Source organism: Scaptodrosophila lebanonensis, unplaced genomic scaffold (assembly GCF_003285725.1).
Source record: "Scaptodrosophila lebanonensis strain 11010-0011.00,11010-0021.00 unplaced genomic scaffold, SlebRS2 tig00001410-arrow-pilon, whole genome shotgun sequence".
Classification (NCBI taxonomy): domain Eukaryota; kingdom Metazoa; phylum Arthropoda; class Insecta; order Diptera; family Drosophilidae; genus Scaptodrosophila; species Scaptodrosophila lebanonensis.
Genome location: NW_022060738.1, coordinates 4,175,162 through 4,201,889, shown reverse-complemented (window position 1 = coordinate 4,201,889; position 26,728 = coordinate 4,175,162). Strand labels below are relative to the sequence as shown.

Sequence of the window (26,728 nt, the reverse complement as noted above, 5' to 3'; positions counted from 1 at the left end):
GTTACGTAAATCAAATTCTTATGAAATTTAGTTGTAAGTGTAAGTTGTAGTGCATCCTGATGTAATTTTTACAATGTGTGGACCTTACATGTATTAAAATTCGATTAATAGATCGATGTTGTATTGTATTGCCATCAATATTAATATCGAAGTAACCCAACTTACTTATGTATATTGTATTTTAAGTTGATTAAAGAAACAAAAAATACACCACCGAACGGATAGAACAGATAGTAGTAGACATTCTTTTAAGGAGAACTCACAAGGAACTTAAAATAGACGTTTATAAATGTATAGAAAGGATGAATTAGAAAAGGAAATTGCAAGAGTATGCGAGCTTCAACAAAAATAATTTATATTTTTTGTTTTCTTTGCCTTAAGGTAAGTGCCCAAGTTTTATGTTTTGTTTATTTTTATCAGCTTGAGCAGCTGATTGTCTACACAACTTTATTCTGCACGAGCAATATAAATCAGCCGCCCACTTAAATGAAAGCCGAAAACGCATATGGGCCACGCCCCCTCAATTTGAGAAAATTTCGCTTACTTTTCTCTCTAATATTAATGGAGCCCCTTGAGCGGGAGTGTGCACGCAGTTCATTTAAAACGCGGCGTATGCGTAATTTTAATAATCCTCGAACGGCTTTTGCCGCCGCACCAACACCGCCCAGACCACTCCGACCGCCCCGACCGCCCTGGCCCGCCCTGGCCCGCCCATCTGTCCTTCGTAGCTGCCTACAAAAGTGAATTTCGTGGCGCGCTGTGCTTGACTTAATTTGAGTTGACAGCTGTACGTTGGCTTATAGGCTATATGAAATATATGCATGATTAGTCATATTGATGGCAGTGGGTTGACGTTGAGGCTGACGTTGATGCTGATGCTGATGGTGATGCTGATGTTGACAGTGGTTGTGGGCAGATATAAGGGGAATCAGTCAGCCAAGCTGGCAGCCAGCACTTAAGGAAATTGCTTATTGAAAGTATTTCGTTGGCACTGCCATCGAGCGAAACTTTTTAAAGCTATATGTTCTTGACTTTGTTATATATTTGTAGACTATGCGAGCTCGTCAATCCTGGGGCATTGCCGGCCTTGTGGGCTCCGAATTATTTGGCACAATGCATAGGCAAAGTTTTGTGTCATCAGCTGTTGCGCCCCAACGAAGAAATTTATTGGTTTCATTGTTTTCGGAGGCTGTACAATACATTTGGCAATGAAAAGCTTGTCAGAAGTTTAATATTGACTTTGGCGCAGGCCTAGAATCAAAGGTTAATATGTAATTGTTTGCCTACAATTTTAAAACAACTTTGAGTAGCTGATAATTTCAAGCACCAACTTAGCGAGCCTTTTAAAGGCAAAGGAAAAAATGTTATATTAAGCTTTATAAATATATTGTTTCTGTAGCAAAAAATACATATATATATGTATATGTATATGTATATATTCGTTAATTTAATCTTCACCCTATAATTTACCTTAAATTATTAAATAATCTAACTAAAATGTTATTGCTAAAACTATTTATTTCGATTTAATACAATTCTTTTCAGCTTGTAAATAAATGAATCAAAGTCATTGTCGAGTGCATTGCTTCCTAGAAATGAAAGTTTACTTTTCCTGATTCTCATTTCGTATACCTTTCACTGCAAGCTGTAGTTTAAAAACGATTTATTCTTTATCAGCATGACGTAGCGCTTGATCTAGCGACATCCGTATATTTAATTGTCCGGCTGTTGATCTGTCAGGATGAACGTTTATGAACAAACTTCTTATATGTTGTCTCTTTTAGACTCAAAGCAAATAGAGTCTATTTAATTTTCTATATTTCTACTTTACATTTCTCACAAGCTACAAGTATTCTGCCATGCATGCTTATAACAACAGAAACTTTTTGGGTACAACGTGCTTTCTCGAAAGTAATAATTTTTGTTGGCCTTAATTAAAAAAACAACCTTAATTAAAAAACTGTTATTCTTTTTAAACTCTTCTTCACGTTGAGTTTTTCGTGTTCGAGCAAAGTTTTTGTTTCTTATATATTTGCGCCCTTGAAAAGTGCATAAATTGGATAAAGATATTTTATATAAAAAGATTAAGTGTATTTCTATTGTGGGCTGTAGCCTATATTTGATACAAGGCTTGCTCGGAACTTAACAATCACGTTTCGTTATTTGGGGCGTATACGTAATATACGAAGTTGATCCGTTTTCATTGTTATCTATATAAGGCTACCTTTATGGCGCAACATCTCAATTGACTTCGCCTTATTACTTTTGTAGACAAAAGCAGGACATGAAACATAAAATAAACAAAAAGCAGTGCCAAGAGCCACAATCTCACACACACTTCCAACCAAAATACACATTCATAAAAGCCACACGCATAAATTTTATATTAAGCTTAAATCTCCAGTGTTGGACATGCATGCGCAGCCATACCTACATACATATATATGTACTTCTAAACATACAAACGTATATAAGCAGTCGGGCTGAGTGAGAGATAAAGGCGCATGGAACGCGCCATGGTCCCGCATTGCAAAAAAGTTCATGCAACACATGCAAATCCCAAATGTAAACGTGTGTGTGTGAGTGTGTGAGTGTGTGTGAATGTACGAATATGGGTGAATGGGCATATAAAAGGGACACAACTAAACGAGCAACGGTAAGCCAGAGTCAAGCCAGAGCAAAAACCGAGGACATTTGTGAAATTACCTGATACCTCAGGAGCAGGAGATAGACATAGCGACGCACATGCGTATATAAGCATGTAGTACATATAGGAATGTGTGTTTGTAAATACATTTATACAGTGGATGCTTCTAAAACACACAAAAAATAAAACCTAACCTTTTAAGCAATGAACTGAATTATTTACAGGACGATACAATTATAGTGGTTGTAATGTTATTTTCAAAATTGTGCAATGTATTTACGTTGAGTCTAACTGCGGAAACATATCAGCGATAGCCCCTTCCCCTCTAAATAGCTCTTGGAATTGATTATTATGTTTCGTCAAAGCAGATGCCTTTATCCGAGATTTCACTGTTCATACTTGCACTTTTATGGTCTGGTCATAAGCTCGAAAATTGAATTCTCCAAGCACAAGGTACAATTTGGCATTTGGCTAGCCAGAAACCACAAAGCCGTACAGGGGCACTTACCGGCCGGCTCATTACGACGAGGAGTCCAATCCAACAAAGCCAAGGACGGGCCTGGCCAGTCAAATAAGGCGCGGGTTTCTTTTTCAATTCAACCTGCAGGTCAAAATTGTGCTGCGAAAGATTTATTTGCTTGTGCCGCTGCAGAAACATAGATTTTTGGAGTTTGTCAAGGGGCTGCATATTCATGTGGAATGGCAGAGACTGCCCTTGAAGCGGGAAATGTAAACTGAACTCAGTAAACTGAACATGAAAGTAACATAAGAATCTAGGCTTTAAAAAATGTTCTTCTAGTTTTATTATTGATGTTTAAAATGTTATTAAACAAACTATTAATTTGTATATATTAATAAGTATTTATTTATTAAATATGGATAGCTATTTGCAAAATTTAAGTTTGTGATTGAAAAAGGAAGCATTAAGATTCTTACATTGTCTATAGCAAGTTTAGCAGTCGGGAGCGTCCATCTTTATCGTTCGCAATTTTTTTATTTTTTGCGTCAACAGTTGAAGCGGAAAATTGAAAAACAGCTCCTGGCGTTTGCCTGTTTTGTATGCAACGATGGAATGCAAAACAAGTGCAAGGAGAGAAAGTATGACAAAACAAAGTGCGGAAAAAGTGAATCCATGTGCTTGCCTCCACCCCACCACCCCACCAGCACACAGCGAAAGAAGAAGAACATTTTCTCAAATGTGTAAATCAGCACAGCGAGGCAGCAAGCAGCGTAAATGGCAAATGTGCATTGCGCCCATTGTGTGTAAGCGAGAGGCAGAGAGAGAGAGAGACAGAGAGAGAGAGAGAGAGAGAGAGAGAGAGTGAGAAATGAGACAGACAAAAGAAACGCCAGCAAACAAAACTGAATCTAGACAAAGTGAAGGCGGAAATTAAAATTGCAATACAAAGAGTACAAGAGCGGGTAAAAGTGCTCGCACGACAGGCCCAAGACAGCAATTGTAATGAAGTGCATGTGGCTGGCAGGCAAAGTGTTTTAGCTGCTTGTACTCGTAAAATGCCTTTTTGCTTTTAGCGGGCGTCCTGGCCTCGCTCGTGCGTTTAGTCCCACTGTCGACGGCAACACGTGGAGCAGCCATTATAAATGGGCGTTGGGGTTTATAAATAACAAAGAAAACACATAGACAAGGACGAGCGGCTTCAGCCCGTCACCTAACAAAAGCGACAGCAAGTGGACATTGGCGGCTGCTAATGCGCTTTCCACTCACTCACATCTGTTGACCCCCACGTTAAGCGAACAAAGCGCATTAGCCCGAGGGGGCACTGGCAGCAACAACAACAAGTTAGTGGGGAATAATTATAATTGATCGGTAAAAACGAGAGCAAAAGGATGCAGCTAACAACTTTCCAACAATAAATTGTACTCATAGTGGGACAAAGATTACCGGTTTCAAGAAAACTGATAAGTAGGAATTGATGGAAAATTAAAAAAAAACAAGAAAGGAATGCTAAAGTCGAGCAGGCTCAACTCTTTAATACCCTGTACCACCCCACAAAAAAGTATTTAATTTAATTAATTAATTTAATTAAATTAATTAACTAAATTAATTTAATTAATTAACTAAATATTAACTAATTAAATATAAAATATTCCATGCATGCATACATACATTTACATTTACATCAGAATCGTGCCTTATGCGTGTTTGTGTGCTTGTACATATGTATGTATGTGTGCATTGGGCCTGGTTATATGGCTATAACTTTCTTTCCGATCATTCTATCATAATTAAACTTGGTACACGGATATATAATTACTAACCTAATGTGACTACCAAATTTTAGTTCAAAATTCCAAGAATTACGGGAGTTATAGAAAATCGTTAATAGGGGGGGAGTGGGGGGGTGGTCCTTTCTCGGTCTCAGGAGAATCTGTATACCAAGTTTGGTTATTCTAGCTCTTATACTTTCGGAGATCCTTGCGTTCATACAGACAGACAGACAGACGGACAGACAGACGGACAGACAGACGGACAGACAGACGGACAGACAGACGGACAGACGGACATGGCTATATCGACTCGGCTTGACATGCTGATCAAGAATATATATACTTTGTGGGGTCTACCAAGCCTCCTTCTGTGTGTTCCATGTGCACTCGCACAAAACTAATATACCCTTGTACCCTTTGGGTACAGGGTATAAAAACCGATTCGAATTAGTCACGACACTTTCAAATAGAAAATGCCATTTTTTAAATCAAGCTGATTAGCTAATCTAAATTGGTGTGTGCCTATAATATTTCCTATGAGCTATGTTACAGAGCTTCCATCTCTGTAACACTGAACTTCAAGAAACACCTTAAATAGTCAATCAATTTTTGATCGACATTAGCTTATCCTATTTCTAGCTAGTTGTATTTTTTTAATGGGTATCTTTTATAATTATAAATTTGTAGCCAGTCCAGCTTATTGAATATGGCGCGGCTTCTTTCTATAAGTATTCATCTCTTATTGGCGTCTCCATAAATCTGAAATCTGAAGAAATTAAGTTTTTTTTCTATCTTGTCCTAGTATACTATACAATCGCAAATAAGGAAAAATGCATTGTTAAGGCATTTCAGCAGTTACAAATTGGAAAACGATTAATCTTTAAGTAGTCTCTAAGAAATGAATTTGAAATATTATCATATTTTGTAAGTCCGCCTGCACATAAGATCATAAGATATGTTATTGTTCTCGCACTAACACGGGCTAACAGAGCGCCCACAACGAATTTGAAGTTACGCTTAAGCTAGATAAATGTCTAATAAACACTTGTTAAATTGAAGAACTATCGTGCAGTCTTTATTTTTGGTAACTTAATAAGTTCTGTTGTTCCATTCGGGAGCACTCCAAGTTATAAAAGTGCTTTCAGCGGCCAGCCTGCGAGCTAAACATGAACCTATTAGCAGTTGGCCACTGGAAAGTTAACCTGTCGAACAACTCTTGTGTTCTGCAGGGACAGGCATTGAACTACAATATTTAAAAAATGTAAGTTTTTCAAATCAATTTTCAAATTACTTAAAAATTTGAATATACTATAGGTATTTCAATAACACTTACGATTTGAATGTGAAGATTAAAAGAACATTTAAAAACTCAAACATTTCTTGAAGTGTACTAGCCTTGAACTCGTCCGACTTGTGAGCCGCAAATGGCATTGCCAATGCGTTGTGCAGGGCTTTTGAAATCAGTTGGAAAATCTGTAAAGCAGCTCAAAAGTTGCAACAACAACAATACGTAAACAATCTGCAAGGACTCAGGCCAAGCGATAATCAGGGCCGTGTACCGTGTATATGAGCAACCGGTTATTGTTCACATACGCCATTGTGTTCATGTGTGTGTGTGTGTGTGTGTGTGTGTGTGTGTGTGTGTGTGTGTGTTCGTATGCGTGTGGTTGTTGTTACAGTCTAACAAATGCTGCAATTGCGATAAGTAACAATCCAAGAAGGCAGAGAAGATGAATGCAATTGAGTGGAGAGCTATCAATGGTGGCCAAACAAAGCCTGCAGCTACAATAGAAAAATAAATTAAATCACCTCAGAATAAAGAAATGTCACTTCCTTTATCTTGAGAAAAGTATTTTCTGTTTATCAATTTCTTAAACATAAAATGTATGTATTTCTGTTGAGCTGTTACAGTGTAAAAGTTTTATGCTGCAAAAACTGCACAACATTATATAAAATGATTGTTGTATGCGGTATTCCATAGTCAGATAATCCAAACAAATAAATAATCCAGCGAATTATTTTGGCATTACGGAAATATGGTACATATAACTTCTCAAGCGAAAGCTAAAATTGGTTAGCTTGGCTAATTTTATAACAAATATACTGTCGGAAGAGATCTGAATAAATATACAGGCTAAGAGTATTCATAGTGGTTATTGTTACTTGTCCTCTTCCTATGATTTACACAATTGCTTTGCCCGTTTCCCATGGTGTTAAAATGATAACAGAATACTTGAGCCTGCAATCGATAAGTTTGAGTTGCTTTGCTGCTCGCTCACTCGCTGGCTTGATTGTTGGCCTAGAGTGTTTGTTGTCTGCTGTTTTTTCATATGCGAGCCGAGCAGATAGCACATACACATACATATACGAAGTGGCCAACGATAACGACGGCGCACAGTGGGTCAGAACTCTGTAACTCTGCCTTAGTCAGCAGGTTCTCAGGTATTTTATCAATATATTTTTTCAAACAAGCTCATAAGTTTGCCAAAGGCATAATTTAAAGCAGTCTTGTACAATATTGTAAAGCTTCAATAACATAGTATATAGTAGATCATGGTTTGCAGTATTGACGAGAAAAACAATTGATAGCAATCGTAGTAAACTTAAATATTGGCAAAGGTTTCTTTGGCTTTGGCTGCTGGATAACTGTCGGTGGCAATGAACGTATATACATATATCGGTTTACATTATCAATCAAACGGGCTGACAATCAAAACGCTTACAATTTCAGGGAGCGGATGCCGCAACTTATGCTTAAGCCTTGCAGCTGTGCTTAATAGGGTCCTGACCAAGCTCAACAATAGCGGACTACGTGTCGTTTTATGGTCGTGTTCGTATGGGAGTGTTACTGAATGTACAGCCTCATCTATATACTTACAGTATACAAGTATACAGTGAGGTTGTGTGTGTGTTGTGTTGAACACGATCCTTTGTTTACGATACGGCTAGGCTTTTATTATATGAGTGTGTATAACTTCCTGTTTTGTGGTCTCATTTCCAGTCGACCCACATACGCAACCGCAAGCCAAATACTGATGCATATACATACATACATAAATACTTACTAACAAACATACATACATATGTATGTATGTACATGTCGTATGACCTTCAGTCATATTCTCACACACAATCCACACCCAATCCATGCCAAACAAATGCTCGCAACTAAACGAAACAAACTCGAATTGGCAGTTGTTGTTGTTCCGATATCTTCTGCATATAAATGTTTGTGTTTATATTACTACTATATATTTCAAAATTAGTTAAGATGTATTGGCGGTTGTTATGCTGTTCGCTTTTCATAAAAAATTGTTCTTGTTTTCGCTTGAACATTCAAAACCGACGCTTCACAAATATTCACGAGCACTCACATCCTCTTTCGTACATCCCCACTATCCGACAACAATTTCCAGCGGGGCGAAAATTATTATTTCAACTCTGGTGCAAGACAGCGGGCAATTTTTCTTGAGCAACTTGTCCATCGCTCTCATCAGCGCTCAACACGTTCCTCCGTCGTGTTGTTTATGCTCTGCGCTGCATTAAGCATTTCAAAAAAGCGAAGGCATGTCGGAAATGGGTGGCGTAGAAATTTAAAAAAGGATGGTGGCCACTAGGAAAGTGCTTCATTACTTTGCGCAACAGCTCGCGAGAATATAATGAATGGCAATAAACGTGTTTTCCATTTTCTTTTCGTTTTTGTTCGCCTCGCTTTCGTGCAGCATTTTTCATTTTTCAGTAGCAGCAACAACAATATATGGTCAAGAGTGCTATTAAATTTCCACTTGGTGCCTTTTACAGCCAGCGGAAGACAAGTAAGGAAAGGGCCAAGTCGCAAATTGTGGCAAGGATTGTGGGCCTCCACTGAAAGTCAAAGTCAATGCAATCTTAACGAACATTTTCGGCATCCGAGCAACTTTTTAATGCACAAGTGCTCACAATTTTCCACACACTCATCCAAAGATGTGCACTTACTTGTATAGCAATCAGCACAGAAGATTGCGTTTGCACTTTTCGTTAATTTTGTTATTATTATTGTTATTGTTGAGTATGACATCTGCCGCACTCAAGAGTCAAGTGCACCAACATGAGGAATATTGTGTTGCACATATTTCTGACAGCAGCTGCGTCTTCTTCTTCTCTCCACAAACTGCCAGTGAGGGCCACACAGGAAGCAGTTAAGTCTGCCGTTAAAAGTGCTTTTCCGTTTGCTTCAGTGATTTCAATAGTCTGTTGCCTACTTGGAGCGAGATACAAGTGCAATTTGTTACTACATACAATTTAAATTGAACTTTGCTGAGCCAGAAATTGAAATTCATTGGTCGCTTAACTGCGTTTAATTAATCTTAATTACCAGTAGAATTTACTTGAGATTTGAAAATTCTGCGAATGTCGTTTCCAGTTTTATGTAAGAGGGGGAGTCTAAAGGGTTCTTATTTACACAAAAGTCATTTTTCATCAATAACAATAGATTTTCCTCAATCCTTATTATTCTTGGCGCTTTGTTCGTCTATTGAACGCCTGTTGATGCCGTTTGCAGTGTCCGATTACTGTACATGCTCAGGCTCAGGCTCAGGCTAGCAATCACGTGTGGTCCAATGACCTGGTGTATTGTGCTAGTTGTCTTGACAGGCGAGTCCTCCAGCTTGATTCCTTGTAATTGCTATTAGAGGGCCGCCAGTTACTTTGTGTGCGTGAAGGCGCTGCGTGTCGTGATACTGGCATTAAGAGAAATTTCAGATGTTTCAGACAGTCCCAGAGGCAGGAAAAACTAAAGGACACCACTAATTAGCTGCGTCAGATACCTCTTGAGAGTCCAGTGAGTATAACTGAGTGTCGCAGTTTGAGTAAAAGAGTGCCGTTCAGGTGAAGCATCTGCTTGTGGGTGCTGTACACTGCAGTCAAGGATGTAGGCGCGCCGTTGGCTATGAACCATGTGGTTTGGCTCGCTAGCTGGGCCCAGTATGTGTCTTTTTTGAGCAGTCGCATAATGCATTTGGTAGTTCTTCGAGCTTCAAATCGCCGCAACTCACAGTCGTTGATGTTCCTGCTTATTTTTACTTGACGCTCATTGTGAAATGATCCTTGACCGACAGGTACTCATTGTTTTGCATAATGATATGAAGTCTTCGTAGTGCAAGTTCAATATGCTGATAGTGTTGCCAACTTTTTTGGGTTCTTAGTAGTGGATACAGCTAACTCAGTTATCCCGTGTTGGTTTATGTTCTATGTGCTTGAAATCACAGATGAGTTATCCTGGAGATAACAGTAGTGGGATAAGTTGCCCGTGTCTAACTAATCTGTTCACAGTACGATGCAGCAGTAGTCTAAATTGTGTGGCTACATGAGTGATAGTCACTCCAGAGTCAAATTTTAGCTACTCCACCACTCCATTCAGTTGAGACTGTAGTGCGTCTATTTTGGTCTGGCAGTTTGCTTCGTCGTGACGCAGAATGTTAATTATGCTGTCCAATATGAATGTGTTGTTTCGGACGTGGCAACAAACATTTTTTATTTCTGTAAAAGTGTTGGCCACATTTTCGGCATACCGTAAATCTCATACGGCAATTAGTCCGCTGGCTAAAGGAAGAGCGATGCCTGTTTATTTATATTTCCTTGGGCAAGAATTTCATTATGTCGAAATGCAGCAAGCTCAGTACTTCTTGTGGGAAGGGCTTTGTTTTTTATCTTTCCAGCATGAGCTAAGATCAGATCAATACTCTGCCTCAAGTACGATCACAGCACTTAACTCTTTAAAATAGATTCCAGTTTGTTGAATCAGTTTTTGAATACTGACGATTGATTTGAAAAATAATAATAATAATAACAACAATAACGAGGATCAGACGGCCATGGCTATATCGACTAGTGCTACGACTAGATAAATACGTTGCAGAGTCATATGTTACTACACCTAGCCCTCGCTTAACACGTGGGATACGTTCCTTAAAAACGTCGTTTTCAGCGAAATCGTGTTAAACGAGCCATGTTCTCCATACAAAGTAATGGGTTACGTTCCTACATTTTAAGAAGTCTAAAAAAAGTTTTACTATTTAAATTTACTACTTTCAATAACATATTCAAATGGAAAAAGGTTTCAAAAGGAAAAAGAGAGCACATATACATATATTAAAATAAAATGTAAATCAGTAATTAATTACTGTTTCATAGTAACTTCATAGTAGCACTCTTTATATGTTTTATTTTCTTTTGCAGCCATTGTAGAATTTGCAAATTGTATTATTTACTTTATACCATTTATTCTCATTCAGCGGTTAAATCTTTTCACTTATCACAAGAGTTTCAATTTACTATGCATGTGTGCGTCTGAAGAAGTGCTTATTCTTACACTGTTGCCGTAGAATGTGGGACTTCCCTTTTCCTACACACATCTCATGTGTGGTGATACATACTACTTGTATGCACAAAAAAATTTCCTTTGATACTTTTCGGAAGCTGTCGGAACAATTAAAATTGCACGTTAGCAAAAAAACATATTTCAATTTATTTTTGGAGTAAGCTCGTTTTTGCACTTGCTGATTTGTAAAATTACTCACTGTATTTAAATTGGTAATCTTATCCAATTCCAGCGCCGTGCTGCCACGATGATGATGCAGATGATGCAGATGATGTGTCGTTAACATTTTATTGCATTCAATCGAGCACACATAAGTCTAAATTGCTGCTTCACTCTGCTGCACGTGTCGCGTTGCTCTTCAAATTGAAATATCCATCATAGACCAGAGGCACTGTGACCATCGCGACACATGACCATCAATCGAGGCTAATTTCTGCTTGTTGCACTTAGCTCCAGAAAAATTCAAATCACATTCCGCGAATTAATGGCCTGCAACAGAGGAACAAAATAAATAAATAAACTAAAATTAGTATTCTGTATTGGTACATAGACTAGATACGGACAATAATAAAAAAATGTTGTTTTACGAGCGAGCATTTATCGTTAGAGTTATTTTTAGCGAGATTACATTTAAATTTAAATATACTTTTTATACAAATTTAAACTTTTTAAGCACAAAAGAATATGAAATTCTTGCGATGTTCAAAAGCTAAAATATGTATTGTTACACGAAAAATTCTTTTGAGACCTTTTTTATCCTTATTTTGGCTAAAATTGTGAATTGGAATTTGAAAAGGGAAAAGTGGATTAAAACAAAAATTGCAATGAAGAAAATCGATTCGGCTGAACCTTAGTTCAACTGTTTTTAAAGTATATAATATAACAAAAATCATAAAGTTGCTTCATAGTTATTCAATTCGATCGCATTGTGCTACATTTGCTTATCTGGCATCAACTGAATAGCTGGCATATGTCGTCCTGTTGTTGTCTTAGCTCACTTGTTTGCATTATAACGCTGAAATTGCATTAAAAACAAACAGGTCCGCCCAGCATTTCAGACACGAAGGGAGCGTAAAGGCAATTGCAGTGGCATGCACTGTTGGCATCGGAGAAGTGCAAACAAATAATTCATAGCAGAAAACCCTAGGTAAATTGTTTGAGCTTTTAGACACCAGCAGTCAAAGAGGGCAAGTGGCAAGCAATCGTTGTGCGCTGTGTTGCAGGCCAGCACAGCACGGCACAGAGGTTGGACATTATGTTGGACTGTGCCGTGGCAAGTTGGGCCTGCTCTTGCACCATTTAATTCTATACTATACATTCGAGTTTTGAATGCAGCTTTGATTTAGAATTAATGCTTACTTTGTAGTAGTAAATGTAGTAACTACTTAATTATTGACGATTCATTGCGACAGCATACTCTAAAGGGGATGATCGGATTATTCCATTCTGTCATTGTCATTTGCCTTTCCGTAAAATTTGTGGGATATATCCAGTCTGTTCGTATGAAAACAAATATCATGTTATTACTTGAGCAACAGCTACTGTCCTAAGCCTTTAACCACTCTAAGTAAAAAATATATAAAGAAGGAGCAACGATTCTCTAATCATAATTGTCAACCCATGGAAAAGAACCTCAATATTAATTCAGTTATTGGAATAAATTAGAAAACTGTAGCCACGAAAACCCCGTTATTTTGTCTATCTTTCCGCAATTGGAGTTACATGTTAAAATCCAGTTTTTATTTTAGTTTTTATGACTTAATTAATTTTAATAAAAAACACATTTTTTGTATAGTTTCCATATACCATTTTGTCTAAGTAAGCGCTAGTTAGCAGCCTTAAAGAATTATTTGACCTACTTTTTCACAACCCGCTTCCAGTGTTCTAAGATGGAAGAGCTTGTAAAGATTGATAACTGACACATCTAAATCAACCTAAAGAACTACTTATGCTGTGTACAAGAACTTCGCTTTGGTTAATACAGTAACAAAAAGCTGTGAATGAAACTTATGCTCGCTCATAACTATAGTATAATATAATAACTAAACACTTTTAGAACACCATTAGTCAATTATGCAAATGAAAGTGTGGAAGCAACATAAACTTTTCACATTTCCGTTTCCAAAATAGCAGCAGCAGGAATACATTCATAAAACCTTAACAGGCCATCATAAACATGCTCGTGCATAACGACTAACAAACTACACAAGTGAAAATGATAAAATAATGTCGTCATGACACGCTGCTGATAAGAGAGTATCTTTTATTTTCATTTTACTCTCCATTTGCAACAACAACACAAGGACATTCTCTGCCGTATTGACACGGCGCGTCGCGTGCACAGCATGAAAATTCCAGCTCATTAAGTCGTGTCGGCGGAAAATATGTCGCTAAAGGATTAAACGTCAACGCCACGACGCCTGCAAAATGGCGTCCGACATTTGCGATGCTGTCGAGACGGCCATTAAAGGATTTCTTGCACAGCGTCGGTTAAATGTAATTAAAAATTTAAATGCCTCTCGTTGAAATATTAATGCGAATATGATGAAGTCGGTGGAACATTTGTTCCTCCAGCTGCCTGATTATGTGCTCCAGCTGTTTGTCTATCTGTTCGTTGCAGACTGCGGCTACAGTGCCATTTGACTTGTATATAAGCGATTAGTAGAATCTTAAAGCTGTTCTTTTTAAATAATTCGCTAAGCGACTTAAATCAATTAGCTGTGCGTGCTTGCGACTCAGTGGATATACTCGTACGTTATGTGCCCCGAGCAACCGCACGTGCCATCAAAAAATTTGCAATCACAATTTTGGAGGCAAGCCGCATGCCAAAAACGTGCTTCTAACTCTCCGACTTTTCAGCAATCTCAAATCTCAAGAGCAAATATAATTGCGACTGTGGGGTTGGTTGTATGGTTGGTGTTGAATCAAAACCGCGACGCGCTGTCTCGTCGCATATTCATATGTGGAATACACCAAAATGCCATAATCATGTGGAATAAAACAATGTTGATGGCAAAAAGCCAACAAACAAAAGTAACAACACTAACAACTGGTGACAAAATTCAGAGGGCGCAACAAGAAAACCATATAAAAATGTAGCTCAGAACTTGGCAAACAGACATGCCAAAAACTCATTAGCCTTAATACAAAACGAGAGGAACGTTAAAGTCGTGCCAGCTCGACTCTTGAATACCCTGCACCCATCCCTCCTTACTACAGTTTTGCAAATAAATTCAACTATGTTGCAACAATTATGCTTTATGATGTACCTTTAGTTAACCGATTTAATAATACTTTAAATTATTGCGAAGTATTAGCAAATAAACGAACAAAAGAATTACCAGATATGGCTTGCGATGAACGTGCCCCGCGTATAGATAAGACAATTCTATATACCAAGTGTAGACCATATGTCGATTGCTGATACGTCTTGCTATGCTGATCATATATGTATGTATAACATGGGACCTGTCTGCTTCTGTCTGTTGCATACATTTGCCGTTTAGACATTCTAGTATACACATTAACCCTTCAAATGTAGGGTATAATGACCAAATCACATATACAAATATATACATTTACATGTATGTATATATACTATATATATATATACATATGTACATGCATAGCACGCATGTGTAAAAAATCAGCGACCGACTCGCTTTTGAATTAACTATTCATGTCTGCGCACAAAAAACACGCATTGCGCTTTTGAAAGACATTTGAATAAATTTGACAAATGTGTGATTAGCTCAAAGATGTGGCTTAAATTTTCCCCATCAAGGCAACAGCCAGGAATTAACACTTCATAAAGATTGTAGGCATGAGTCGCACAAATTGTGGTGGGGCCAGCTAAGCTGCCATGTGTAGTTGTGGTGGCAAGGGAGGAGCTGCTTAAGTTGCTAAACTCTGGAGTAGTGTGGGTGACTAAAGAGTTGACATGCTCTGAATATTTTCCAATATAACATTTTTATAATAAATAATTTATAATTTTGGGCCGCTTTTAATTATTTTCGTTGGTTTTTAAGAAGAAAAGAAAAACTACAAATTATCAATATGGACTTGAAACGAGTTCGTCTTGTCGTTACTCTACAATTCAAAAGACATCTTTATTAATCCAGGACTTGCTACTTTGTATTGTACATTTTTATTGATAGTTCAATTATATAGAATAAGTTGTCCAAATAGTTACACAACATATTGTGCGTATAAGGGGGCATAAGCGTAGTATTCTAACATGACAAATTGATCGAAATCGTAAACAAAGCCGTAATTGTTCACATTAGAATAACCTCTGTTCTGTTTTGAGTTTTGTAAGTAAAGTGGCCTGAAAAAAGCCTGCATTTATAGATTAAAGTTCCGAGAGAAAATATGGAGAGTATATGGAATATATACGTATATTTGAATAGAAGATTTAAATAGGCATAGTCTTTTAATGAGAACATTGGATGACTGCAGAATTCGATGCCTTGCAATATTTCATTTCGCTTTTGGAGACCTGACAACCCTGTATGACACTCTGCACATAAGCATTAAGCACACAATGTCGTTTGTCGGCCGTGGGTTGTCGCCTGCCGCTTAAAGCTTACGGCAAAGTGAAATTTATGGCACTTAAGGCATTTAAAGCAAAGCGTCAAATGCTTTTTTGTGCCCTGCTGCTTTACTGCTCTACTGGTACAAAGCGGGTCGAGAGAGAAAGGCCACAAAGGGCGCAAAATATGAAACAAAAATCAAAAGCGAAAGCAAAAGCAAAAAGCGGCAATGAGCAGCGCAAAAGTGCAGAGAGAATAAAAGCAGCGAAATAAAAGAGAAGCAGGACGGAAACGACAAACGACAGTGCATGGCGAGTCTGGCAATGGCAATGGCAATGGCAGCGGCAATGGCAATCGTAGAGGCAGTCCTAATGCCAATGCCAACACCGGATGTGTGGCACATGGCGCACAGAGAGGCAGAGAGGCGACTGGTGGGGTGGAGGTGTGGCAACATACGCACAACGTCATTGTCGTTTGCTTTAAGTAGCTGACTTTATTAAGCCGAGGACAGGACACACACACAATGTATGTTTGTGCACACACTCGCAGGCTATACAAGAACACCTAAAAGTATGCAACGAAAACACAGAAACACACAATGCGGACAGGCTGCAAACAAACGGCACGTGTTGGCCTTGTCATTGCGTTTGTCTGGCATAAAATTAGGCGCCAAATGTGTCGTCTACTCGCATGGGGTACGAGCTCAAAAGTTGTCCCCGTTTTTCGTTACTTTTTTGCATACTCATACTAGCCAATAAAAGGACGCCGCAGGCGACGGCCAAGTGGCGACTAAAGATGAGTGTGTGAGAGAGCGAGTGGTAAGTGAATGGGGAGTACACTCAAAAAACTGTTTCTACATTTTAGGTTTGCCCCGGGTTCGTCTATATTTTGCATTAGGCTTGCTTTTAAGACGACATAAAAAGTTGTGTTCCAATATTGATAATATTTTGAGACATTATTTGGCGTGCAATAGCTACAACCAAAATTGTTACGGACGAAAACACAATTTTCGTCTTGATGGCAATTCAAATGCGTTTAGCAACAAACTGAACACATTTTCCCATGATTTATTGTGCAAGTGTTTATTTTTATAATATTTATTCTTATTCAATGATTTGGAGCAAAAATTCTTTGTTCATTTAGCATGTTGACACGAACAGCCGCAAGAAACAAATATGGTCGCTTCTTTATGAACTAAGAAGCTAAGCTCGGTAATGAATACTAAGGAGCTTATCGAATGTAACCATGCCCAAAATTTAGGAAATACAATCGACACATACAAGTATTAAAGGAAGCTTTAAATAACAACAGAGTTAGAACATTTTAAATATGTCGTTTGGTACAGGTTCTAAGTAAATCACAACAAATACTTCAAAAGTAATTGGTGAACCCCCCCAAAAACCATTTTTTTCAGTGCATGATCCCTGACGAAAGGTCGTTTACAGCATATCCGCAATTTGTTGGTTTTTGATATTTATTTAGACGACAGAATGAGGAACAAAAAGACGCTCATAAATCAAGCGCAAAACTTGTGATGTTGCAGCAAGAATGAAAGCAGCAGGAGAAGGCGAAGCATCAGTAGAGAAGCCCGCATCGGAAACGGAACTGAGTTGGCTGTGAAACAACAATGCCAGCTGTCGTTGTTGCAGGCTGGCGCCCAGGTGTGGCTTTAAACTTGTTATTTATGGCCACGTTGTGGTATTGTTTGCTTCCAGCGGCGCCAGCACGGAATTTGTGGCAAAGCTCTGTTTGCCGCTGGCATGAGAATCATTTTTTCGACTTTTACATACACCTGTACCGCAGTCCACCCCCATCCCACCGACTGTATCCAGTGCCAGGCAACTCGACTCAGCTGACAGGCGCCTTAATCACTCATTATGCTGCATATTAGCAGTCACTTGAGCGTAAATAATTGAACAGCCGGCAAACGTTGAAACCCACTCGTACCTGTGCCAAACATGTATCGCATTTTGCGTCTTGGTACGCTCTTTGTGTTTGGTTTATGTTGCATGCCATATGACTCAACATAAACTTAAAGTGTCATAAAAATGCCAACCTAAATAATTCTTTCCACACACACAATCACATGTTTATTATACACATGAATGGGCCAAGATGATGTAGGCAAGCAATACTGTGTGCTTTAAATGGTGCCTCAATTTAACGCAACATTTTTGGCTAAAAAACTTGCCCGCTGTTCATTGTTGTGTGTGACAACACAGATGTCTGTACAGTAAATGCTCATTGCATGGAAATAATTAGATATTTAGAGGTGTCACAAAAATTTTACTTTATACAAAAATTGGGCTTAAAAAATACTACCTAAAATTAGCATTCTCTTATAAGTATAAATTAGAAGCCAATTATCTTCGTAATTCATTTTTATACTCTGTACATGAAATGTACAAGAGTATATTAGCTTTGCGCGAGCTGGAAAATGCAAAGGAGGAGGAAGGAGGCACGGCAGACCCCACCAAGTGTATATATTCTTGATCAGCATGACAAGACGAATCGATCTATGTCTGTCTGTCTGTCCGTATCAACACCTGGATCTCAGCGCCTATAAGAGCTAGGGACACCAAATGTGCCTTATGTGAATACGAAGAAAGTGTGTATTTTTGAATTTCTCTCCCTCCACCTGACCCCCGCAATAGGTAATTTTCATCTCTATATAAATGGAACAGTTTGCCCTGACTGCCTGACTGATTGGTGATCACCGCACAGCCAAACCGGTAAAAGCAATAAGCTGACTCAAGTATCCTTTCATAGTGTTGGTGCCGGCTAAGAAGGGATTTGGGAAAATTCGAGCTCTAAGGGTGGGAGGGGGGGGGGCAGGCTCCAACATTTAGTTTCTTAGTTTCTATACTCTCAGAAAAGTTCCAACCAAAACTGCATACAGTGAAAAATCCCTTACACCTCTTTTATCCGGACACTCTCTTCGGCGGACACTTTTTCTAAAAACATTCGATCGGCGTATAAAGTATTTAAGTATCCCCTTAAGAGGACACTCCCCTTGGGCGGACAAAAATTGACCGACCGTGAGTGTCCGGCCAAGAGAGATACGCTGTACTTGGTTTTTTGAAATTTTTCTTTGGGCCTGAAATATGGGAGTTTTCCTATAAAAACATGTTGGGGCACAAAAGGAAACCGCGTCAACAACCCACAGCCGAAACGGTAAAAGATAGGAAGCTGGAATTTGGGCACAAGTATCCTATCATAGTGTAAGTGCGCACTAAGAAGGGATTTTTGAAAATTCGATCTCCAATGGGGGGAAAACGAGCTCCAAAGTTTGTTTGACAAATCTTTTGTATTTCGCCGATGAACTTCAAATTTTGTTTTTGCGATCTATAAAAGAATACAAAAAACTGCTTACTCGGTTTTTTTGAAATTGGTCTTGGAGCTCGAATTATTGGGGTTTTAATATTTCTTCACTATTTTTAAAATGGAAAGTTTGTGTTATTAATATTGTCCGATCGATTTCAAATTTGGAATCCATAGGCAACAGATCTATAAGTTGGCACTTAACGATTGTCGAAATATAGAATTGAGTTATTTACTTGCCATATGCAGCAACAATAAATATCAAACAGTTGAGGATATCACATAAACACACTTACACAGTGGCACACTCACAGACACAAACAGGGATGGGCAAAATCGGTGCTCTTTATTGTTCGTGGCACATCGCTACGCTGCGTGGACATGAGTACCGTTTTTCATTTTGCATTTTCGTGCGTGTTCATGTTGACACAATAAAGCACGAAAAGACACGAACGTGAAAATGCGATGGAAACAAAAACAACACGACCCAATATAATTTAAAGTTAGGAAATACTCTAACATTTATTCCAGTTTTTTGCCCAAAGGCTATCTTAATACATTGTGTTATGTACATATATGTATTTTATTGTTGAAAAAAGCAAGGGATTGGGAGCGCAAAAACTTACATATACTTATATGTATAAGTGTTGAACTGTACAATTGAATACATACACTTATATTTACGTATGTATACGCATGTATATGAATATGGGAATAGATAGCGCCTGCAACAAAAAATAAAATGTACATATGTATGGATGTATGTACATATCAGCGTTGCCAGACGCCCCGATTTTGCCGGGACGTGTCGATTTTTAAATCAAAATTAAATGACCCGCGCGTGACTGACTCAGTCCCGCATTTCGGAATTTCGGACGGGTTGCACTTATAAATGAGGACGGTACGTATGCCGCTGTTAAATTTTACAGTGTTTAATTCTAGAAACTACTAGCCCTTATGTCACAATCTATATATTTATGCATGTGCAAAAATGTATGTATGTATTTTATGTAGATACAAGTTTATGTATTTATGTACATATGTACATACATAATATATCTGCTTTTTGAACCCATTTTTTGCATTGGGGTTTTATTGGTCCACGAAAAAAATTGTATGTTTTTATGTACATACATACATACAAGGCAGCTTTTACCAAAGGGCGGGCCAAAAAATTAAAATGTTGATTAAATAATGCACGATGCATTTAAAAAATAACTTATGCATATGGTCAATGAAAAAACTTCAACAAATCCAACTCAGATCCATCTTAAGGCAAAATAATGCGTCATAATAATGAACGTGTGGTCGACTTTATACGCACTATTTCTCCTTAAAATGGAACTTTGTTGGATTTGTTGACATTTTTTCATTGATCATAAATTATTTTTTTAAATGCATCGTGCATTATTTAAGCAACTTTTTAATTTTTGGTATTTCATTCGTTGTTCGGCGTGCAGGTCCAAGTAAAAAGTTGTGCGAGGAGTTTATGTTGAAAGTTTAAATAAGTGATAGAAGAAAATGAACAATTATCCTTCGATTGCTGGGGGTTCATGGCGCAGGCCACATGAGGAAAGAAATCAGGGGCTTACTCATAACTTGGTAAGCAAATATACGAAAAAGAAATCGACTATACTATAATTTATTATAAAACTAAGAGTAATTGTCCTCGTGTTTAAATAATTCACACCACATAAACACTTTATTTATTCTTGAAATTCCTGCGACACGCAGCGTGAAATAATAGAAAATGGAGGAATAGAGAGCAACAACCGTTAATTGCCGTCAATATTGCACGTTAAGCTGAATGGTATGTACACACATGTGCACATGTATGTACGTATGTGTGCTGCATCTTGTACAAAGGGAAGGCATTTTTGACAGTCATGTGAATGCATATGTATGTATGTACATTCATTTACATATGTATGTATTTATAAAAAAAATTTCTCCGCGCAATCATAAAATGTATAATTCTTGCGAGTGCTACAGCCTACGAAAAAAGTCGAAACGTATGTACTTGTATGTATGTATGTACATGCATATGTATGCATGTAAATATCAATACATACCCTGAATCCATTTTGTATTTGTGTGTACATATGTACATATACTCATGTATATACATATGTTTACAGTGTTACGCTTTACGATTTTATTTTATTTTATTTATTTAGTACATCAACAATAATTCTGTCGATTATATAACTATTATATAACTAAATATAACAATTTAAACTCAACTTAAAAGATAAGAAAGCGTAACACAAAGCTGTACAATAACGTCTATTAATGCCTCCGACACGTTGGGGGAATTTTATTTGCCAGTTGGCCAGCTATGCCAAGTAGAATAGGAAGGTCATGTGAAAAGCCAACAACAACAAAATAACACAATGTGATATTCACATTACGTCGCTGATTGTGCAATTAATTAAAACACCTATGCAAGTGTCTCTGCCAGCTCCGTCATATCGTGTTATTTGTTTGAAGCTTTAACACTGATATATAATTTATTCGTTTTCAGACGAGTCTTTAAATATACGGTATTTTTTGTTTCAATTGCTTTTACTTTATTGAGTTTATTTAAATCCCTTATTGATGTTAGATGTTGTACATATGATGTCCGTGTGTTTGGCAGCCGAGGCAATACACTTTCACCTCCTCTTAATACACATAAAGGTAAGGTTTGTGCAAAGTACGTTACATGCAGAAGGAAGAATCTTCAAGCCCATAAAGAATACATATGCAATATTCTTCATGAGCTAAAAGGCCTGAATAACTTGTGCCCATGTTAAGGGATTTGTGACTATTCGACTATGTTGCATTATGTTGTTGTATTAACTTGCTGTATTGATAAACAATTAAAATTGATATTTATTTTAAATTTACTGCATACAAATTTATATAACTTTGGGTGTTTTGCTTTTTTTTCTGCAGGGGCAAGGTTTTCATTCTGGGGAGAGCGTGTGAGGTGCAGATCGCCAAGAAAAAAATTCATGTGGAAATTCATAGAGTCCGTCCCGTTCAGAAACTGGTCAAGCATGCGCACCTGGGCCACAGCGCACTGAAGGTTGTCCTGATCTCTTCTTGTCACAATTAAACAAATCTGGGATTTTTCTCTTTTGAACAGAAGTGGCTGATGATTCTCGCGGCTACGTACGTGGCCGTCGTGTAATTTCCGACGTTGTCCTTTCGCGTCCCAGCGAAATTGTTACTAAATCGGATACTTCTGGGACTCAAATAACTATGCAAACCAATTACTTTAAAATTTTGAAGCGTTCAGAGTGGACAATTTACCAATACCGGACATCGAAAACACTCGTTTGCGTAGCGACGACTTGAACGAGCATCGCTCCCTTTTAGGTGGATATATTTTTGACGGCTCTATTCTATTCTGTGTCAAGCAGTTTAAGTGCCCTCAAAATAATGCTTTGGAGTTGGTGACCAAAAATTAAGCCCACGAATCTATCTACATTAAAATTAAGGCAGCTGGCACTGTTGAAATGTCCGATATTCAGCAGTTCCAAGTGCTGAATTTGATTCTTCGTCGAGCTATGGAGGAATTGAAGCTTGAACTCGTATCGCGCAATTTGTTCGACATAAGTATGGTGTAATAAAAACGTACGCCAACCATCCCCTCCTGGTAATATTTAAAATATCATATGCGTGTTACCCAACATACTTTCTCCACTTTCAAACATGTTGCGGTCATTGTTCATTTTTCTAAGAACCTTATATTGTTCCTAAGATTAAAAAAGGAGTAATTTGAATTTTTACGTAGTGGCTTACAATGTTGTAGTCCAAAATTATATTAGCAAAAATGTTTACTCTTATATTCAACGCTCATTGAAGCAAGAGGCACTTCCACTCTGATGCATATCACAGTGAATTGCAATAGGCACGCGCATGAAAAGCAAATAAGCATACTGTCAGTCATTAAACTCAAGATTGGTGCCAGGAGCATTTTAAAAGTTTTTTGAGTCCTTTGGTTTCTTTCATCTTAACTATTAAAGAAATCTTGTGGTTTAGAGCGGGATAGATCAGTACATGGTACCAACGGGGTCTTTTGTTTTGCAGTCAAGAATACAAAATTTCAGTGAAACAACAGATTTACAAAATGAGCATGCTTAATTTTCAAATCAAGATTGGTGTCTCTTTTCATTTATTCATCGCAGGAATAGTTGTGCTGACAGATTACAATAACAAGACGTATCGTGTGGACGATGTTGATAATAGCGCCTCCTCATTGTCTGCGTTCTCCACTAGGGATGGGGATATTTCATATGATCAATATTACAAAAAGGTATTCCATGCATTGCTTCATTAATATACCTTGCCATAAAAAGTATTCCACATTAATATGTCAACACTTTTGTTTAAAAAGTCGATTTTCGAGTTGCCAAAGACTCTAATCGAGACGTCTTAAGTAGTTTTCCATATTTTTTTCTTCTAAGTGGAAGCTCAAATACACAATTAATTTCCGTAGTAAATAGAATTCATAATAATAGAATATTACCAATTATGGGAGATAAAGCATAAATGGAACATAAAACAAGTAAAAAAGCTAAAGTCGGGTGTCCCGACTTTGAAATACTCTGTAAATATGTTTACAATAATTATAGAAAATAAAAGAAATTAAGAAAATTAAAAAAAATTTTGTTTGATCGATTTTTAAATGGTGTATAATTGCACATTTACATAGCAATTGCGTCTGTGTGAGTGTATGTATGCCTATGCGCAAATATATTTATGGCTATAACTTCTTGTTAAATCGGTCTATCTTAGTGAAACTTAACATACGGACACATAATAACTAACTGGGGATATTTGCAAATTTTAGTTCGAAATTCCAAGAATTACGGGAGTTACGATTTGCGGGGGAGAGGGAGGAGGGAGGGAAATTCCAAAATATACATTTTCTGCGTATTCGCATAAGGCATCTTGGACTAAAATTTGGTGTTCCTAGGTTTTATAGTCTCCGAGATATAGGCGATTATACGAATGGAAAATCGGGAAAACCCACAGGGCGGAAGTGGGGGAAAAAATCAAAAAAATAAAACAAACTCGTATAGCGTACACACATAAGGCATCTTTGTGCAAAATGTGGTGTCTCTATCTCTTATAGTCTCTGAGATCCAGGTGTTCATACGGACGGACAGACAGACAGACAGGGCTAGATCGACTCGTCTCGTCATGCTGATCAAGAATATATATACTTTGTGGGGTCTGCCACGCCTCCTTCTGCCTGTTACATTTTTCAGCTCCCGCAAACCTAATATACTTCTGGACATTTCATGTACAGAGTACAATGATATTAATTATTTGTTTATTTGTGTGCAACTAATAAATACACCAAGTTATGTAACGACTTAAAGGACTTTAATAAAATCCAAATTGAATTTCTATTGCTTTATGAATATTATATATATATATTTATCTACGTATGTATGTATGTAATACATAGTACTACAAATACTGATGTACTGACATTTTCCCTTCAGTACATGATACATTTTATTTAGGGATTATTCACAAGGTGCGCATACTGTATACTTTGTTTTTGCCCTCCCGTATGTGTAGCACACCCTCGAACACACACACACACACACACACGGAGGGAAGCACACCATCACAGCACTCATAATCATAATCCAAAAACGACACATTGGGGCGCATTTAAACTGATTTCATTCTGGACGCCACACACACACACACACACACACACACCGTACGCACACCCACATTGACTGACACTAAAGCACGTTGCGTTCAGTTCAAGAGCAAGAGCTACAACAACAACAATAGCACCAACAACAACTACTACAAATTCGAATGGTGTATTTCTTGGCACGCACTCAGCAGGCCACAGCGCCAGCACCAGCAGCAACAACAACAACAATAAAAGCAGCAGCAGTAACAGAAGCAAAAACAAAATCAGCGACAGTTGAGGGAAAAATTATAATGAATTCGTCGTGCATATCACATTTGAAATGTGTGGCTCGACACTGACGCACTTATACAAACACACACACACACACACACGTGGAGACACGCACACTCGCGCAGAGAACTTTCAGCATGATTTGGCCAAGTTCCCTCGATGGATCTGAACAGATAAGCAGTTAAGTGACACTATTAGGGGAGAAGGGCAGCAGGACTCGGCACTGGCCTGTCGTCGAGCTCACACCCACGGCCGTGTGTTCATGGAATACATACTTGAAATGATTCCCTTTGTTGTTTCTATTGTTTTTTTTTTTCCTTTACGAGTATATTGGCGAATAAATTGAATTAAAATGAAATAAGTTGCTATTGGCCGCAATAAATTAAGGAAAATCAAGAAGAGTCTGAATAAAAACGGAGCTACAAGATAAACTGTGGACCTAAGCATAAACCAAATTATATAAATGACCCTTATTTACCAAAGTGTGAGCATACATATGTGTGGGGGGAATATAAACAGAGTGACTGATGCAAGCGTCAAATTAATTTAAATGTAAGCTACATTATTTATATTTAAAGCTCGCTTTAAGCCTGCACTGCGGATGGAGCAGCAGCTAGCTGGATAAATGCTGAAAATTAAATGCTTGCATAAGGTTCAAGTTTTATGCGTAGCTCATTCGCAAGGAATTAATTTTCAAGTTATTCGCACAAGCTATCTAGAGAAAGCCAACGGATGTATTACTACGTGTCGAATAACGTGGATTGATTGGCTAAATTAAGATAATGCCCAGATTGTGTTGCAGTGTGATGATGCGCATCAGACTGCAATCTGTGCAAGTTTTCGATATCAATTAATTTGAAAAACTGCAGAATGTTAGTTAGGTAATCCTTCAAGTTTTCCTTTTGAAGGCTTCGAATACGAAATCTGAATTAAATTAAAAGTTGTGTAAAATGTGATATTATCTCAAATGTCAGGGGCAGGGAACACGCATCAGCGACACGCATTGCAGTTGCTTTAAGGAAGCATGCTGGGACCGCTCCTGTATTTCATTTACATGGCGAATATTTTCTTCCCCCGGTGTGGTTACTACAGAAACACCCAGTCCCAAATTTCTGTTGGTATCGTATGGAGGCGACGTTTGTTATTTTTTCTCGGCGCTCCGCGAGTATGAGACGGTAGACAGAGTGCAAAAATACCTTCATCTGCTGTAATATTGGGTCAAAAAGTGAAGCATTGAACTTAATCCACTGCACCAAAGAATGTTTAAGGCTAAAAACAGGCGAGGTGCCAGTAGCACTGCTGTCATAATTTTTTGATCAAAAACAGCTAGATTGCCAAAAAACTAAAGCTTAAAAAGCTAAATCAAAGGCAAAATAGGCTAAAAAACAAGCCGGCTTTAAAAACACTATTTTCTTGGTTAAATTGAAGGAAATACATATCTGTTTTAATGGGTTCATATTAATTCTATATTCTTAATTCATACTTTATAATAATAATATGAGATTCTTGTAAAAAAAAAATAGTAAAAAATTCACATTTAAATCAAGCTAAAAATTCTACAGTTGTGCATCTAAACTCACAGCTTCGTCAGGATAATTTTGGTATTACGATTAAGTCCGTATCTTAAATTGAAAATGAATTAATATAATTATAATATTATAATGACAAAGATAAGGCAAAAAATATATGGTGAAAAATAA

The 26,728-nt window shown here is 37.7% G+C and overlaps 1 protein-coding gene across 2 annotated transcripts in view; it reads right to left on the bottom strand.

The window, feature by feature from the left end:
• LOC115630690 overlaps positions 1–26,728 on the bottom strand; it is a 42,974-nt gene that overhangs the window by 13,178 nt on the left and 3,068 nt on the right. The window contains exon 2 of one of the 2 annotated variants that reach the window (XM_030527341.1): positions 11,434–11,723. In XM_030527341.1, the coding sequence (XP_030383201.1) occupies positions 11,434–11,520 (87 nt within the window). In that variant the 5' untranslated portion in view covers positions 11,521–11,723. Of the gene's footprint in view, positions 1–11,433; positions 11,731–26,728 lie in introns of those variants that run through there. The other variant, XM_030527340.1, reaches the window with a different exon arrangement.